The 18,595-nt window shown below is 38.3% G+C and overlaps 1 protein-coding gene across 5 annotated transcripts in view; it reads left to right on the top strand.

The window, feature by feature from the left end:
• Window positions 1-18,595, top strand: part of LOC126297449 (alpha-protein kinase 1-like) — a 188,400-nt gene that overhangs the window by 89,222 nt on the left and 80,583 nt on the right. For 4 of the 5 annotated variants that reach the window (XM_049988303.1, XM_049988305.1, XM_049988302.1 and 1 more), the window contains 3 exons: window positions 10,256-10,456; window positions 10,860-10,999; window positions 14,305-14,440. In XM_049988303.1, coding sequence (XP_049844260.1) covers window positions 10,256-10,456; window positions 10,860-10,999; window positions 14,305-14,440 — 477 coding nt within the window. The remainder of the gene's footprint in view (window positions 1-10,255; window positions 10,457-10,859; window positions 11,000-14,304; window positions 14,441-18,595) is intronic. The other variant, XM_049988306.1, reaches the window with a different exon arrangement.

Below are 18,595 nucleotides of genomic sequence, written 5' to 3'. Positions count from 1 at the left end.
CCCTCCAGAAACACTTAAAGTGAACAAGAGTTGTAGCTTTGTCTTGATCCGATGCAGTCTACAAGACAGCACTCACCAGATCTATGTCACATGCACAAATGACCATACTTTGCATGCTGGACGACGGTTCAATCCCGTCTCCGGCCATCCTGATTTAGGTTTTCCGTGATTTCCCTAAATCACTTCAGACAAATGCCGGGATGGTTCCTTTGAAAGGGCACGGCCGATTTCCTTCCCCATACTTCCCTCACCCCAGCTTGCGCTCCGTCTTTAATGACCTCGTTGTCGACTGGACTTTAAACACTAATCTCCTCCTCCTCCTCCTCCTTTCATTGCTTTCAGTGCAGCATTCCATCTTCCAAGTGATCCTCTGACGGCATCAGTTGAGCCATGCACGTCAATGCTGTGGCGTGAGTGGAAGATGAGCTGAAAATAGTCATGTTGACATGTCTGGGGGGTCACAAGTTCTCTTATGTGTGCTGTGGTAGTTGCATGTTCTACCACATCTAACCGTACAATACCCTGACTGGCGGGTGTCTGTGCTTCTTGAATGTCCAGAACCTCGTTTTCTAGTGAGAGAATGTTCACATGACCACTGATATCAGCATCATTGAACAGCTGATGCAGCACATCCAATTTGTCTTGCAATTCTTCAAAACTGCCATCCCACCACTTGGAAGGCCACAATTTGACCCCTTTCAAACTTGCTCATTTGGCTGCAGAAAGCACAAGTGTGTCTCCATAGTGTGGTTGCCCACGTGCTTCACATGTTTACACCACACTCATCCCCTGTTAAAGGGTAGAGACAGATCGTCACTATGCTATTTGTTGGTGGACAACGTTGAAACAATTCTCAGTACACCAAGTACTAGTGGTGGCATATGCCATCATCCGATCAAAATTAATGTTGCCTTTCAAGATACTCCCCTCCCCTCCCCCCGCAGTGTACATGTCATGTCAGTGCGTTATTTATTTGAGGGCTTTTTCACATTGTTTCATAAGGCTCAATAAATTCTGTTCCATAGCTATCCACCCCAAAAACCTCTTGAGGTAGTCAGTGATAATCAGACCCAGAACCTTAGCATCAGCAGCCAACATCATCAACCAGGCTGCTTAGGAAGTCAACCCTATTAGGTAAATGTAGCACACTATTAAGACACTGGGCTGCTGTTCAGTAATGGTGTTCCCAGCCCCACCTGGCCATCTAGATTTATATTTGTGTGTTTTCCCGAAGTCATATCATGTAAATTCTAGAATGGTTCCTCAGTCTTTTCCAATTGCTGGAGTACTCTGTATCCAATAACCACACCAGTAACAGAATGTTAAACTCATAAACCACTTCCTACTTGCATAGCACAGGCAGTTTGTAAATGTTAGAAATTTAGATGTGGTTAAATGCATTTCCTGTCTTTGTAAGGCATGAACTGTGTTTGACCACTGAGAAATAGTTTCTTAGGTAACCAGAACATGATGGATGGAGGAAAACAACAAATGCAGATCACTAGAAAAGTTTTACACAAAAAAGTGAATTTAATTACTTGATATATTATCTACATCATCTAGAATTAGTTTTTGAGCAACTTACTTTTGATATCAAAAACTGATTTTTTCAGTTCATTCACTATGCTTTTCATTGTTGGATGCATATACATTAGCATGTCACACACTTTAGAGAGTTTCAACTTGCTACACTTCTGGATCATGCAAAATGTTTTTGGAGTATGTTGTTTGAGACCATTGAACAAACCCACTGTAATAGACAACAGTACTGATAGTATGCAATAACAAAGGACTGCAATAAAGAAATTGCAAATATACCAATAACTCTTAAAATATTTCTAACATCTACATTTTGAAACTCTTGCTCTCATCTGAGATGACAGCAACATTAGATAGTGTGTTAAATTTTTGTCCACACAGGTTAGCACATGGAACTCGAAATTTGAAGGATGATAGTTCAAACCAATGTCAGGCCATCCAGATTTAGGTTTTCTGTGATTTCCTGAAATCACATAAGGCAAATGCCGGGATGGTTTCTGTGAAAGGGCTCAGGTGATTTCCTTTTCCATTCTTTCCCCATCTGAGCTTACACTCCATCCCTAATAAACTCATTGTTGACAGGGCGTTAAACACTAATCTCCTCCTCCTCCTCCTCCTCCTCCGTCCACACAGTGGTTTGACATGTGTGAAACAAACTAGAAGAGCTCTCTGGTTTTCAGTGAGAGTGGATTATTAGAAATGCAATAGTGCTAGTGTATAAAAGGCCATCAGTGAATGAGGAGTTGAAATGGAAAATGAATGAATCTGTTTTAGAATGGTTTGGTTATTTACCAGTGACCCCTGGGTCAATGACTTTCCCATGTTTAATTTCAGGGATACCATGCAAGTTGACCTGTAAGGAAAGTAGCCAAAATATTTGTGGTTCTATATTTTTAATTAATGTGCTTTTGAACATGTGTGACAAGTTAAAGTTGCATGCTAGAACTAGTGTAGTTGCACTTCTCAGACACACCCAACAGAGAGAGACACTTTTATCAGCTGGTCTCTTGTTTCCCTCCATTTAACCACGAAAGTAGTAGTTCTCAATCTGCAGGGTGCTGCTCCCTCCAGCCCCCCCTTCCCTACACACACACACACACACACACACACACACACACACACACACACACACACACACACGGGGGAGGGCAGGTTATGGAAAAGAAAATAGAATTGTGTCAGAACCACAAAATAGTTTAATAATTAACATTTCAGTACTAAATTAAAAATAACTTTACTAACTGTCAGTGACTCCCTTGGGCCTGGCCTGCTGAGCAAAGATTTGTGAAAGAGGGTTTGATATTAGAAATAGACAGTGTAAGTTCATTGTCTATGTTTAGCTGAAATTTGTCTTTTGTCTTGAAAGCAGTCAATGCAAAAAATCCAATTTTGCAAAGGTAGGATGTTGAAAATAGCATAAGAAATGCTCTTGTTTCCAATGCAGAAGATAATCATCCATGCCAGCCCAAAATTAAAAGAAAGATTTCTTCCTAAATTGTCTTTTGATTTCACCACTTGCCGTGAAGTCTATGAAGATTTCTTCTTCGGCAGTTGGGAGACCTTCGGGAGTATTTTTGCGTGCTACCTTTAAGACAGAGAGGAGTAAATGGCCATCAAGTCTGGTTTTTTCGGTGTACCAGATGGGTGTTGTGAAATAACAATAAATTTAGTAACTCTTTTTAATTTGTAAGGTTTGTAACTTTCATAGCTTTAGCATCAGTATACTCGGCACATGTATATTGTTATCGTATGAGGAATGAGGTGGGGGGGGGGGGGGGGGGGGGGGGAGGGAGGAGGATGAAAATTATGGTTGAAAATTGAGTCACGAATGCTGAAAGGTTGAGAAAAACTACATTAAAGAGTAAAAAGATACCATCTCCAATATGCTTTTGTGTTGCTGCAGTTTAACGGCACTTATAAGACGCATAATAGTAACAGATATAGAAGCTTGTCTTAAAATGACTTCAGTATATTAAAGGATTATTTTATCTTACTTGTGTATGTTTTGCAGTTCAGTTCATGTTAGTCGGATTAAATCTTTATACTGGAACATATTTTAGTCACTATGATGTGGTATTCAGGAAGGGTAGAGATAGTAGTATATCTTTCTACTCAAGAGATTAAAGCATAGTTTATTCAAAACAAAGTTCTAAGTTGAGGACAATGTTAATGAACCAACTTTGTGTTGGTAGAAACTTCAGTGATCCCCTTGGCACACAGGGAGAGAGATAGATGATTTGGTGGCATCCAGTGTCATTTCTATTAAAACACACACACACACACACACACACACACACACATATTTTCCAAAGTGTTCATTACAATCATTCAAACTTTATAGATATACTCAATAAATGTGTTGCAATTAGACAGTTGCATATCATCTCCACTAGGGCCTAACTTTGAGTGGGGAATCAGGCCATGTTACCACCTCTTTCATTTTGTGTACTGGTACTGGTTCATCAGTGCTTAGGAGTTGCTTCTTAATGACTGTGTTAAGTCTAAATGAGGCTGTTCCAGTGCTGTCCCCATGAAGCAAGGGTGCCTGACAGCTCAGCAACGGGTAGGTGCAGGAGGGCCAGGTTACCCACTATGGGACCTTATTGCACCAAGTTCACATTTGATTCTGTCGTGTCCATGAGCCATTTGCCCACCCCTCTAGGGTCTTGACTGAGCCATTGGTTATGAAGGCTATAGCCTAGCTGCCTGACAGCCTGTGCATGAGCATTTTGTCCACTTCTGCACATAACCACGCTGCTGCTTGTGCTTGGACACTCAAGATGGAACACACTGGTCAAAGCTGTTAGACTTAGGTCATAACAGTTTTCTGGCCAAAATGCAGGTAGTTACAGTAATAGATGGATATTGATCATGTTTAACTTGTCTGTGAGTTCCAATGTTTCATGAAGAATTAGAGTAGGATAGTAGCTACACACTTTGATGAACTCTACTTTTCTAAGATGGACCTTCCTGACAACTGTGTGCCAGACCTGGAGTCAAATCCTTATCTTTGCCAATATCAGGTAAATCTGTTTCTTATTAGCAATCTGATAATGCCTTCAGTTGATTCAGGGTCTCAATTCTCACATTACCCAAACTCCCTCCCTCCCCCTCAATTTTTTGTTGTTTTAGTAATTTTTGGTACTCAAGATCCTTTTTTATTTCCCATGTGAAGCTTTTTTCCCCATGTAGTCATAAATGCGAGGAGATTTTATGTTTAGACCGATAGTCATCGTTGATTTTCTTTTTATATTCACTAAACTGTTTTCTGCTCTGACCAATTTAAAAATGAAGGTTCAAATATTCCTGCTGAAATGACTGCTAGCTTAGAATTCTACAGTTTATTGCCATATTGTCCATCTATTTTTATCATTTGCTTGCTAAAGTGCATTTGCACAAATAGCGTCAGCATGGAATTTTCGAAAAAATGCATTGATTGGCTCTGTGAGTGAGGGGCTGGCCTCATATTTAGGTTTTCTGTGGTTTCTGTAAATTAAATCTTGTAAATTTTGGTAGGATTCATTAAAAATAATTAAGACTTTTTACTTCTCACCTTCCTCAACAGAACTAGTGCTCTATCCTTAATGACTGATATCAACGGTATATTAATCTTCAATAATTCTCTTGCAGCAACATTTTAGTTTTGCTCTCTTGGCTGTTTGTAAAACAGTTGCCATTATGAATGTGATTTTTTACCAAAATAATGTAAACAGTTGGCTGCTATTTTCACTCTGGCATGTGATTGTACATATATGGTGAAGTGTTTTCCACTATGATCAGTTTCACAAAGAAATCATTTGAGCACTAAAAAATTATTTCATTCCTGATAACTGCCGCAGTAGAAGCAACCTATCATGTTTTTGTATGAAATTACTGATTCAGAATTCAGAGATTGTTTGACGGTGTATTTAATAATTGCTAGATTTATCTGTAGAATATATTAATGAATTTTAGTGAGAAAGATACAGCAGTTCCATAAGTAATGCATGACTTAGTGAGGCAAAAGGAAGTGTGACGCTTCATAAGATCCATATTGTGAAAGTTAGATAAAACTACTCCAACTTTCGAAATGCTATCTGCAGCACAAATATTTATTATTATTGGGGGCAGTGCTTTGCACTTTTGTCATGTACATACTCTCACTGAATATGTATCAGGAACCTGTCTAAAATTTTCACAACTCATCCTCCTTTACAACATAGGTTAGTTAATATAAAGGGTTGCAGTAAATGCAGTTGAAACCTTCAGTACACACTCATATTGATACCATTGTTTGGGAGATTGTTGTGATAACTATTAATATGTATTCAGCTCTGTGGAATAGTAACTTATGGCAGGATTATGTAAGCTATTGTAATAAGCTGTGCACAAAACAATAAATTAGTTGTGAAAAATTGTTGAGGCTACCATGGCCACTTGTTGACTTAAACCTGTCAGGTTTCATCTCAGGATCTTCAATCAATGTTGTGGTCAAATATCAGAAAAATCGCAAAATCAACCATCAGTTGAAGATCCCAACACAAAAGCCAACAGTCAATATGCCATTAATTAGTAGCTTTGTGCCATGAAGTTGTATGATGTCAATAGATGCGATGCAAGAAGCCTCTTAATAGTCCTTCGAAAATTTCTCTCACTGTGTGCTCTGCAATGTGTGCCCAATAGTATTCTTTACCTGTGTTTCAGTTCCCATTAACAATAAGTCAGTTATTGTGCCTGGTTTAAGGGCAGGAACAGTACAGAACGAAACTGGAATTAGTGTCAGTTTTCAGGATTTTTAAGCTTGACTTCAGAGTTTGTTGCTTTTGATAATTTCTCTTAAGTCCCAGACTATACACACTTGTGGCCACTGTTTCCAGTGTGATCCATTCACATTAATTTAGCCATGAAAAACATAAAGTATTACAGGAGAATTTGTTTCATAAGTATAGCTGGAAGTTGTCTGTAGTGCCTCCATTGGAAAGGGGTGCAGGTATACTCTTCTTCCAGTATGTTTATATCACACAGAATCTTAAGAATTACTTCAGATATCCACTTCCTCGGTCCTGTCTCTTTACTACACAGAGGTTGTAATTGTAGTATGTTACAAATTACAGAGCTATTGTGTTGTTCCCATAGACTCTTTGGTACCTTGGTTATTTTAACTTGCTGTAACATTTTATGTATATAAAGGGTCTTTCACTCAGAGTGATACTTTTTAAAATTTGAAAGAAAAATATATGTGTCTCACGTTCTAGCCGTAGAATGTGAGACCACATATATTGAAAATGTGATTTCACCAGGATGGCACTACATGCCACATAGCTGATGCTACACTTCATTTGTTGAGGGAGAAGTCTGGTGAATGGATCATTTCAAGATGGGTACCTGTGAATTGGTCATCACAGGTGTGATGACAGGTCTATGCTGACAAGGCACAAACTTTTGAAGATTTTGAGATAAACATTCATCAGCCAACTGCTACAGATCCATGTTATACAAAATTTCTAGCCATAGAAATTTGCGTAACATGGATCTGTAGTTGTTGCCATTGATGATAATGGTTCTTCCTTCATCTCGAAAGAAATAAGGCCAAATGACATTGCCAAATCATAAATTGTACGACACAGGGTGTTTTCCTAAATGCAATCTCGTCTCGTGAATCACTTGTGGATTCTTCTCACTCCTTTAGTGAGAATTTTGCATATAGATGAAGCCACTAAGATAAAAATGCGCCTTGTCTGACACAATGATTTTTCCACAGAAATCAGGATCATCTTCCAACTTCTGCAGTGCTCAAACAGTGAACTCATGATACAATCTGTGATTGTTTGGCTTCAACTCTTGAGTCAGTTAACTTTTTATGGTTGCAGACCCAAATCCTTTAGCAGGATTTGCCCAGTTGATGTCTCAGATAGCCACATTTATTGAGATCGTCTTAAAACAGACACATTCAGCTCTTCCTCAACACTGGCCACTACTGCTGTGATATTGTCCTCACTTCATGCTTCACATTGGTGGCTTCTGGTCGTGTAGAGTGAAATCTCACTCAGGCTTGCTCACAGTATGGTGTAGAGCCTGAACAGAGAAACTTCGATGATCAATTCTCTGGTGAATCAGCAATGAGCACCCACAACTGAGCTGTCACTTCGGTAAAAATATTTAATGACTTGTAAATGTTCGGGATGCACAAGTCGCTGTGGTGGAATTGCAGGTTGCAATGGGTATCTTCACACTTAGAAGTGCAAAAAAAGGTTACATTTTAAAAATGTATTGCCTTTAATGAAAGACCTTTTACTTTTGAAGACGTTATTGCAGTTCTCTTTAATCTAGCTTATAAGGAAATCATTAAATTCTTATCTTTCACTTTCTCTTTATTATTGTGTGGCATGATTTGTAAGATCTTGTAGCCAACCCAGTTCCTTCTCCATTCCAAGTCTTGTATTTTACTGGTTATATTCAGTTTAATTTACTTCTGCTTCTTTTTCTGGGTGTGAGTGCAATATGCTTGATTTTTGTGGCTGTAAATATGTGTATTTTATGGTGCATATTGTGTTGCTTATGTTACCTGGTATTCTGAAATGGGTAATCTTTTCCCCTCTTTATCACTGTAGTCACTTTTATCCTGCTGAACTTCAATTTAATTTGGATAGAATTTGTTGCAGTATCTATTTGTGGGTTGTGTGTTTGTATTATATTCACATGAAAGGTTTCAAAAACATAAATGTAACTTGTTACACTATTTACCATTATTTTATCAAAGAGTAGCAACAACCACATCACTGAGTGCCTTGAAATCATATTGCTTATGAATGTTTCCTCTATTGTTGATTTTGCAGTGGCTGATAATTATCGTGTACATGCTTTACTTGTTCTGTGACAATCTGAACATGCATTCTTGTACTTGAAATAATAACTCCCAAGAAAACATGAGTTTGCTCTGAATAATTGCTTGCTTTCTTGGCAGTTTTCAAATCTATACATAAAAAGAAAGAAGCCAAATTTTGTCTGCATTGTAGAATCAAACCTTTGCAAACCTTTGCAAAAACTTTCGTGTATGGAATTTTCATTTGCAGTGTTGCTAGCTCTGAAAGCTTTTTTCCATTAGTCTCTTTGTACATCTGTTGGATTCAGAATATACATGAAGCATGTTGCTGCTGTAGCCTAAACTAATGTTTGGTTGTGGGTCCAGTTCCATGTCTGTGCAGTAACTTTGGTGTGTAGTATGCTTCTCTGTATTACTACTTAACAGAGTGCTGAGCATTCATTATGCTTTTAGAAATAATATGATAGATAACAAAGTTTGATGTTATATATGAAGTGCCTCTAAGGCTACTAATAGTTATTACACTTACATGTCAGTGTTTGAGGTTCAAACTTTTGTAACTGATGTTTATTGTAGTTCTGTAATATTGCAAAGAATGACACTAAATACAATTCTCAAACAAATGTAACAAAATACAGTTTCTGAATTAAAAATTATGTGGAATGCTTGGAAGTACAAAGAAAATCATAAATTGTTGTATGGGTTATACAAAGAAAATGTTTTTGTCAATATACATATTTTCATTTTTAGCTGATGTATCAGATTTTTATCACATTATAATATTATTGTATTTCCTCTCGTGAAATGGGAGATCAGTGTCTTTGTTGTTGAAGTGACATAATTTTATTAACTCATGAATGAGTTAAAATAAATTATTTTAGTGTTAATGGTTTTATAGCAGCAATGAGCAATGGGAGAAACATGGATTGAAATTACTGGAGGTTAGCTGTACACATTGGTGGCTTAATCGAAAAATAACATACAGTAAAAATAAATTTAAGGTAAAAATTGACTATCTTGTCCAAAGTATGAGCAGGCTACTTTGTGGTTAATCCTGTTATCAGAAGAAAGAATGTTAATAGTAAAACAGTGGAAAATCCAATTGCTACTCACCATATAGTGGAGATGTTGAATCGCAGGCACACACAACAAAAAGACTTCCAAAGCCAAAAGCTTGCTATTTAGCAATCTTTTTGTTGTGTGAATCTGCGGCTCAACATTTCCTCTATATGGTGAGTAGAAATCTATCCTTTTCATAACATTGTCATTATAGAACGTTAATAGGATGATATATATTTGCATAGATTAGATAAGTTAAAAGTGAGTTGTAGATTCACCATCAGTTATGTACTTCATTGATTTCCAAGTTACTCGTAGTTGCTCTACAGGCATAAACTGTGTCAGATCTGCAAAGAATATTTCAGACCTATTTTCCCAATTTGTACATTCTTCAAGTTCATGATAGCCATTAGTTTAAAAGAATGGGATGGGAGAAGACACAACAATATATTTATATTTATCATAAGTGAACTAAGATGAAACTTGTAAAGTAAATGTGATTATTGTGCATGTACAGTTAAGACTGATTTTGAATTGGGAAAATACATTAATAATGGTTCTGAGCATGTTATATTTTAAACTAATCTGTCACGGCTTTAGTTTGTGTTGTCTAGTGACCACACATTTCCTATCTTGGTTATTGTGGACAATGATTATTGTAAGTTAAAATATTAACTACCTTGGGTGTGGTTTTTTGGGGGATTTTTGGATTTTTTCTGACCTTTGCTTACTGTGCTTTTGCTTTGCTTTACTTTGTGGCTTCCTCTTCATTCCATTTCAATACTAGCATTGTACCATATTCAGAGGCCACAGCTGCTTCCTCTCAATTCCTAATTATTTCCCTTGTGTGCTAAGGGTACTCTGGGATCAGCTTCATACTCAGTGGCACACAGATCAGGAAAACTCAAGAGATCCTAAGCTTCCACACGGGAATAGAAGGAAAGGAAAAAAAAGAAGAATGTTAGTCAGTAATCAGCATAACACTCGCTACAGACAGTCTCAAACTAAAAAAGGGCAGGTCGGTCCAGATGTGGCCCGGTCTAGGCCATGTTCCGGGTAAGAAATATTAAAGTTCTGTTTATTTAAAAAAAAAAAAAAACTCAACAGGTAGCTGGCTGAAATGAAACTTGGTACTAGAATTGGAGACAGTGGTCAGATGATCCCTGATAGTAGAGTGTTGGTCCAGTTCAGCAGTGCTGGAGGATTTTGTGAGAAAGTTTCATTTCAACAAACTACCCAGTAATAGTTCTCCTTAAAATAATATAATACAATAAACATTAAGTTGACTTGGTACTAGCCACTATTCTGTTACACCAGGTGTGTAAACCAGGATTCAGCATTTATTTCTTCAGTGGTGGAACTGATTCAATAATTAATCTTGTGCATTAGTTAGAATTTCGTCCTTGCACATCAATGGTGTATTCTGCAATAATAATATTATTCTTTGAATTCTGTCCAGAAAACCGGGATCCTCACCACCTCGTAGCACACAGAGTTCTGTATGTGCATCTTCAAATTCTCCATTGTCTTCAGGCTCTGCATCTACATCGTCCCAGTCACAAGTGAATAAACAAGGCTGGCAACATGCTTCTGCCAATGGTGAGTATTTTGATGGAAAATTGTTCAGTGAACAAAAGGGGTGTGTGTGTGGGGGGGGGGGGGGGGGGGGGTGGGGGCAGAAAATTACCTTCTCTAATTGTCACTTCAATGCTCAAAAGATGTTCAGGTGCTTCTTTTGTATGAAATTAGGCTTTAATGAAAAGAAGTGAAGGGATATCTATTAACATTATTTTAGTGCAATTAATGGCTGGATCGATTGAAGCCTATTTTGTCCTAGTTGAAAATTTAGTTTTGAAGTATGCTAAACAGAAATTTTAAGGAATTTGGTATTTGGGGAGTAACTGATATTTCTGTGACTTAAAAAAATTCTACTGATAGTCAGTTTGGATCCCATCATAATTGCCACCTATGTCTGTTCATAGCCAGCATTTTTCCAGACTTACTAAAAAATATATTAGATTCAGCAACAACAGCAGTTTGTTTTGACTGGTATTATTTCTTTGCTCTTGAGTATCCCCCAATTGATCTGTTAGTTGTACTTTATGAAGAGAAACTGTTAACAGATGTGTGTACAGGTACATTATCACAGAGAGAGAATTCAGTGCTTTAAGTGCTAGCCATGTTGCACAAGGGTCCATAATGTCAGTGAGAGATTGATTGTGTGGAGTATATAGTTTAAAATCCTGAGTAAATTAAAGAGTGCATATGTGCAGAAACTGGGCACAGTCTTGCCATTTGCCGACTTTGTGATGCATTGAGCGTTAAGTGGAAATGATACTTTGCCAATGAATATTCTCACAGAAGAGATACCGAATACCTGAAAGCAAACGATTATTTCAGTTTTACAGTACTTCGACACAGAAATAGCCTACATTCCGCAAAAATAATAATATAAAGAGAAAAAAATGTTTTTTAACGAACATTGTTTCAATGGAGTAACGGTCAGCTGTATAGAAGGAAAAAAGATTTTGGACGTTGCGCTTAAAAGAAACAAAGGATAAAGTAAAAAGACAATATGAATGGCCCTCTAAACAGTGTTTGATGTTTTCCTATGTATACAGGGTGTTACAAAAAGATACGGCCAAACTTTCAGGAAACATTCCTCACACACAAAGAAAGAAAAGATGTTATGTGGACATGTCCGGAAACGCTTACTTTCCATGTTAGAGCTCATTTTATTACTTCTCTTCAAATCACATTAATCACGGAATGGAAACACACAGCAACAGAACGTACCAACGTGACTTCAAACACTTTGTTACAGGAAATGTTCAAAATGTCCTCCGTTAGCGAGGATACATGCATCCACCTTCTGTCGCATGGAATCCCTGATGCGCTGATGCAGCCCTGTAGAATGGCATTTTGTATCACAGCTGTCCACAATATGAGCACGAAGAGTCTCTACATTTGGTACCGGGGTTGCGCAGTCAAGAGCTTTCAAATGCCCCCGTAAATGAAAGTCGAGAGGGTTTAGGCCAGGAGAGCGAGGAGACCACGGAGTTGGTCCACCTCTACAAACCATCGATGACCGAATCTGTTGTTGAGAAGCATACGAACACTTTGACTGAAATGTGTAGGAGCTCCATCATGCATGAACCACATGTGTCGTACTTTTAAAGGCACATGTTCTAGCCGCACAGGTAGAGTATCCCGTATGAAATCATGATAACATGCTCCATTGAGCATAGGCGGAAGAACATGGGGCCCAATCAACACATCACCAACAATGCTTGCCCAAACGTTCACAGAAAATCTGTGTTGATGACGTGATTGCACAATTGCGTGCGGATTCTCGTCAGCCCACACATGTTGATTGTGAAAATTTACAATTTGATCACATTGGAATGAAGCCTCATCCATAAAGAGAACATTTGCATTGAAATTAGGATTGACACATTGTTGGATGAACCATTCGCAGAAGTGTACCCGTGGAGGCCAATCAGCTGCTGATAGTGCCTGCACACGCAGTACATGGTATGGAAACAACTGATTCTCCCGTAGCACTCTCCATACAGTAAGGTGGTCGACGTTAACTTGTACAGCAGCAACTTCTCTGATGCTGAAATTAGGGTTATCGTCAACTGCACGAAGAATTGCCTCATGCATTGCAGGTGTCCTCGTCATTCTAGGTCTTCCCCAGTTGCAAGTCATAGGCTGGAATGTTCCGTGCTCCCTAAGACGCCGATCAATTGCTTTGAATGTCTTCCTGTCGGAACACCTTTGTTTTGCACATCTGTCTCGATACAAACGTACCACGCAACGGCTATTGCCCCGTGCTAATCCATACATCAAATGGGCATCTGCCAACTCCGCATTTGTAAACATTGCACTGACTGCAAAACCACGTTCGTGATGAACACTAACCTGTTGATGCTACGTACTGATGTGCTTGATGCTAGTACTGTAGTGCAATGAGTCGCATATCAACACAAGCACCGAAGTCAACATTACCTTCCTTCAATTGGGCCAACTGACGGTGAATCGAGGAAGCACAGTACATACTGATGAAACTAAAATGAGCTCTAACATGGAAATTAAGTGTTTCCGGACACATGTCCACATAACATCTTTTCTTTATTTGTGTGTGAGGAATGTTTCCTGAAAGTTTGGCCGTACCTTTTTGTAACACCCTGTATATTCTACTGATGAGACAAATTTAGATGTTTGGAAATGTTTTGTCTACACTTTTCCTATTCTTTTAGTTCTCAGCAGTGTGGAGAGTTTAACATTTGACCTTCCTCAAGAAAATACATTACAAATTTTGCTTAGATGATTAAAGAAATCGTATGTTATTGCTATTTCTTAATACTACTCCTGTACTACAAATTGCTGTGTGAGAACTGATACCTTACGACCCGTTTTTCACTCTGCAGAACTAGTTTAAAGATCATACAGCACTCCAAACACATTTAATTCTGATATCAATGTGTAAATATCTATGACCAATTGTGTCTCCATATAGGAATAACACACCAAGGACAGCGCAATAGACTTGCTTGCTATGAATACTTGTTTCAGGAAAGTGTCTCCTGCAAAAGGGACTTTAAGCTCTCTCTCTGTAATAAACTTCATAAGTAGTCTTTAAAATCACACATTGTTTCTCTGATTTTTCGCTAATGCAGTGTATATATGCTAAGTAAATAATTGATAAGTAGAAAAAATTCAGTACTTATGTGTAGAATAGTCCTTAATTTAATGTTTTTGTTCAATCTCATAAGAAATATTTTCACATTTTCATACTGTCAGTAGTTGGAGTGTATCAGAGCCTTCTAGAGATGGGAGTGTATTAGAGGATATTTTTGCCCCATTTCAGTTATTGCGTGCATCATTTATGTTTCTTTTAGTTGCAGGAAGCAACAGCCCAATATCAAGTGTCAGCAGTGGCTGCAGCAATTCCATGGGTCGATCAACTGGTGGTGGAAACCAGAGACGTTCAAAGGATTCTCACAAGAAAAGGCATGCGCTACCTGATGACAAAGGGTGTGTAGGCATAGAATGACAACTAATTAGCTTTTATTGAATATATTGGAAAGGGAGGATTTTCGTTTATTTCAGATCAGTAGAACAAAAACAGTGTGCTTCTTATTCAGCCTTAAATATAGATTTGTTCTACCTAGAATAACTGAAGAATCCATAAATAAAATTTAAGATTTGTTTTATTGTGTTAAGATTATGCCTCTTAATCAGTAGATTGACAGCATTCTAAGTTTTTTAGTTCAGCCTGTAATCACGTGAAATATTGAAAATTGAATTTGTGTTACTCCCACGCTACAACTGGTGCCGGGTCCTGAGATATCACTTTGATACTGTAGATATGAGGTTTCGCATCCATTTTAAGGAGCCCTCTCAACTCTGTGTTTACACACTTTGCAGCAGAGTTTTCCCAGGGCTGGTCGTGGTGCCAGAGAAAATCCATTAAACGTTCATTCTTGTGCTCAGTAGCTGCTCCTATATTGACAGGTCATCCCAGCACTATATTTTTCGTTTTTAGGAAAGACGTTTCTAGCTCCCCATATGTCAACAGCTGACCTTGTACCTTGTTTGTTAAAATCCTTTCACATTTTTCCTACATTTTCTGTTACCTGGGTAAGACCCAATTGGTTTCAAAAAAATGTGTACATAAAAAAAAGAACACACACCTCTCCATTAAAAGAGATCGCGCATATACTATGTAATGCCATTAAATATCCGACTGATGTTCCTCTAAAACTAAAAGTGTTGGCACTCTGAGCTTTCACTTGAGCTGGCATATATGATTGTCACGGTAGGATTCATCTCTGACGCTGGCAATATGTCGGACAAATGACGTGGAAGTGAATGACTATCGGTATGCCCCAGGGGACGCATGTGTAAGCTCATGTACATCCCTGTTGTGTTGTGTTTTTGTAGTTTTATGTTGTTTGTTTATGCTGTGGGTTTCACATTTTATGTCTGCATCTCAACTTGTGAATATTCCAGTCTGCCGGAAGGCTTCAAATGTTACATTTAAAATTGATATTTCACCATTAGGTTTAAGCATTAATTGCTGTCATCAGAACACTTATGTAAATTTTACAGTAGAATTGCTAAAGTGTAACAGGTGCACCAGTTCTGGGAATAAGATGATCACTGGACAAAATACTAGATGCACCCTAAAAGAGTACAGTGGTCACTTTGGAGTGCTATATGTACCACTGAACTGGTACCAGACCTTCATATGACCCTCCACTGCTGCAATAAGTCATTTCAGTGAGTTGATGTGTATGTGCAAATAGGTTGTATGGAATCAGTAGTGAGAGATTGATTGACATAAGTGTGTGACAGAATGGCAGAAAGAAGTTACAGTGTTTGGACCTGTAGATTACCAAACCAGATTTGTTGGTGTACCGACAAGGAATGTCCAACATCTCTACAACAAATAGTGTACCACTTGCAGGCATTTAACACTACTTAGAAACAGTGGTCACAAAAGAGCTTAACTGACGAGCACCAGAGACAAGTGTCATGACTTCTCAATGAGAGTTGTCATCAAACCCAACAGGAATTTCAGTTGTCGGTGAATGCAGGTCCCTCTTGACCAGTTGCCAAGTGAGCATTGTGAAGGGAACTGTGTGGAGTGGACATTTAGGCTATTGGTAACAGCAGTATATAAAGCTTGCATGGCTTCATAGGGTCAAACAACACAGAAATTGGGAAGTAGGTGACTAGAGGAATGTTCTATGGTCTGGTTTTGCACAGTGAAGTGTTGATGCACAGACTGGCCAGTTGTAGATTTAACCCACAGTGTGTGGAAAGTGTAATTCAGATCAAGGGTGGTTCTTGATGATTTGGAGTGTTTTTCATGCTATGCTTAGGACCCACTAAATCGAATTATCGTGAATGGAGATGTTTATTTGAACATCCTCAGTCATCAGATGTTACGCTTTCTTCGACATGTTCAAGATGGGTATGCTGTTTACCTCCCACCTTTGAAGATAACAGCTGTTTTTACAAGGCTGCATTCATACATTCGTAGTTTGACAAACACTCGAGATATCCTAGCACTCCCTGAGTGGTCTGCAAAATCACCTGATCATAATCCCATACAAGATGCCTGGAACTGTTTGGAAGAGTGGGTGAAATGTAGCAATCGACATCCCCACATTTTGGTAACTGTGTAATCTAATAATCAATGAATGGCTTCAGCTAGATATGGCATACCTGAAGAGTGGACACTTCTTGCAGAACTAAGATCATTACCAAGACGAGAGGAGATATTACCTGCCAGCCAGCTCTAAGCATCATAATCATTTGCTTTAATATTCACCCTGCTTGATGGCCATAACAAAAGTTGCATACCGGCAGCCGTGAGCAGTTCAGTTTGTATCAGAAAATCCAAAAATACTGATACTCACCTCAAAAACTCGAGTTATTCGAGACTGTTTTTGATTACTTTGATGTTTCTTGACATGCCACACCCCAGTAATAAAACCTGATACAGCGAAGTCTATTGGCTTCACAAATTCCTATACTTGAGTGTGTTGTAGAAACTGTTGAACAAGGCACTTATGATAAAACTGTTTTCTGAGTTTTAGAAATTTCGTGGAATGATATTTAGTAGTTGTAATGGGAGAAAGGAAAGGAAGAGCCATTTTTGTAGGAAAATGTCTTTTCAAGAGGCAATATAGTTGCCTACAAGAAACAGGATATTGTGGTTTACTTTTAGGAAAACATTGATGTAACTATTTGAATTTAATCTTGTGGTGTTGCAGTTCTTCATGTTATGTCCGTATTTGCTACGAAAATAGGACTAGGAATTCTGCCTCATGCAAGACACCTTTTTTTCTGTTTTGTTTTACCCAGACACATTTCAGCACTTATTGTTCCATCTTCAGTGGGTTATTTTTTATTTTCTAACTGTAAGATTGTTTTTACGTATTGATTTATAGTGAAACTTTTGGTACATAATATTTACAATTGTGAATGAATAATTGTTGTAAAATATTGTACATCGTTTGTTCATAGTTCTACCAACGACCTGATGCACTGTGTCTTGTTTATAACATTATGTCAAAATTTTGTTTATAGCTTAACTGGCAAAAAGAGTGGATGTGTGCCTTACTTTACATACCTTACATGATGCTATTCGGCGTTTATTTTGGTAGCTATTCTACTACCCAACATAAAACCTCTAACATGCAAACAGCAAAACGTATTTTTTTTTATTTTTATGTTTATTATCACGATGTATATGATCTGGGACAACCGGGAGATCTGGAAAAGACCTGGGAATATTTTCATCCGGGAGAAAACCGGGAAAAACCCAGGAATTGTTTCAGGGTGTACACGACCCGGGAGAACCGGGAAAAAAACCTGGGATTTTTTCGTCTGGGAGAAAACTGGGAAAAACCCAGGAATTTCTTAGAATTCCGGGAAGTTTTCCTTGTTTTAGTCACCAGTTAAATTTTTGTGATTTTGACTGGTAAGAACCAATACTCTAACGAAGGATATTAGCAAATCCCGCTTCTGCAGAATAATGCTGCAGCAAAAAAACATGAATGAGAGAGAAAAAAACTAAAATAGAATGTAAGTTGCAAAGGTAATGTGCCATATACAACAACAAAATGCAGTGCTCATGCAAGTGTCTGCCAACCAAAGTGCGTCAAAGGCTTTAGCCAAGAATATGCGGTGCTGCCTGACAACAAATTGAATCCGATAAGCATGACATGACAACTGTTCACATTTGATTCATTTGAGCAGTTGCGGGCGGGCTCTTGTGTATGCACAGTTGAGTCGCCTATGAGTAGTACCTTCTCTCGCTTCTGGCTACAGATGTGTGGCTGGGCGCCACTATCTAAACTGCTCCGTTTCGGAAATATCGTAGATCCAGGGCTGATGCACAGAGCAGTCTGAGTTGTAGTGGGAAGGTGGGTAGCCTCCATGTGACCTGTGTTTATGTTCAGTGATTTTGCTATTTCCTCTTTGTTTATTGCTCTCACATTAAATGAAAAGAAGACGGATTTCTTGGGCCGGGAGCTACCAAATGAATTAAAATACATTCGCATAATTACGGAAGGCTTAGTTTCAGGTTTTATTTCCACTGTTCTGACAGTCAAACATTAATCACCTTGCAGAACAATGAAGTTATTTTTGTCGTTCTGCTAAAAAGATTTAGCT

Source organism: Schistocerca gregaria, chromosome X, assembly GCF_023897955.1.
Source record: "Schistocerca gregaria isolate iqSchGreg1 chromosome X, iqSchGreg1.2, whole genome shotgun sequence".
NCBI lineage: Eukaryota > Metazoa > Arthropoda > Insecta > Orthoptera > Acrididae > Schistocerca > Schistocerca gregaria.
This window is presented reverse-complemented; position numbering and strand designations above follow the sequence as displayed.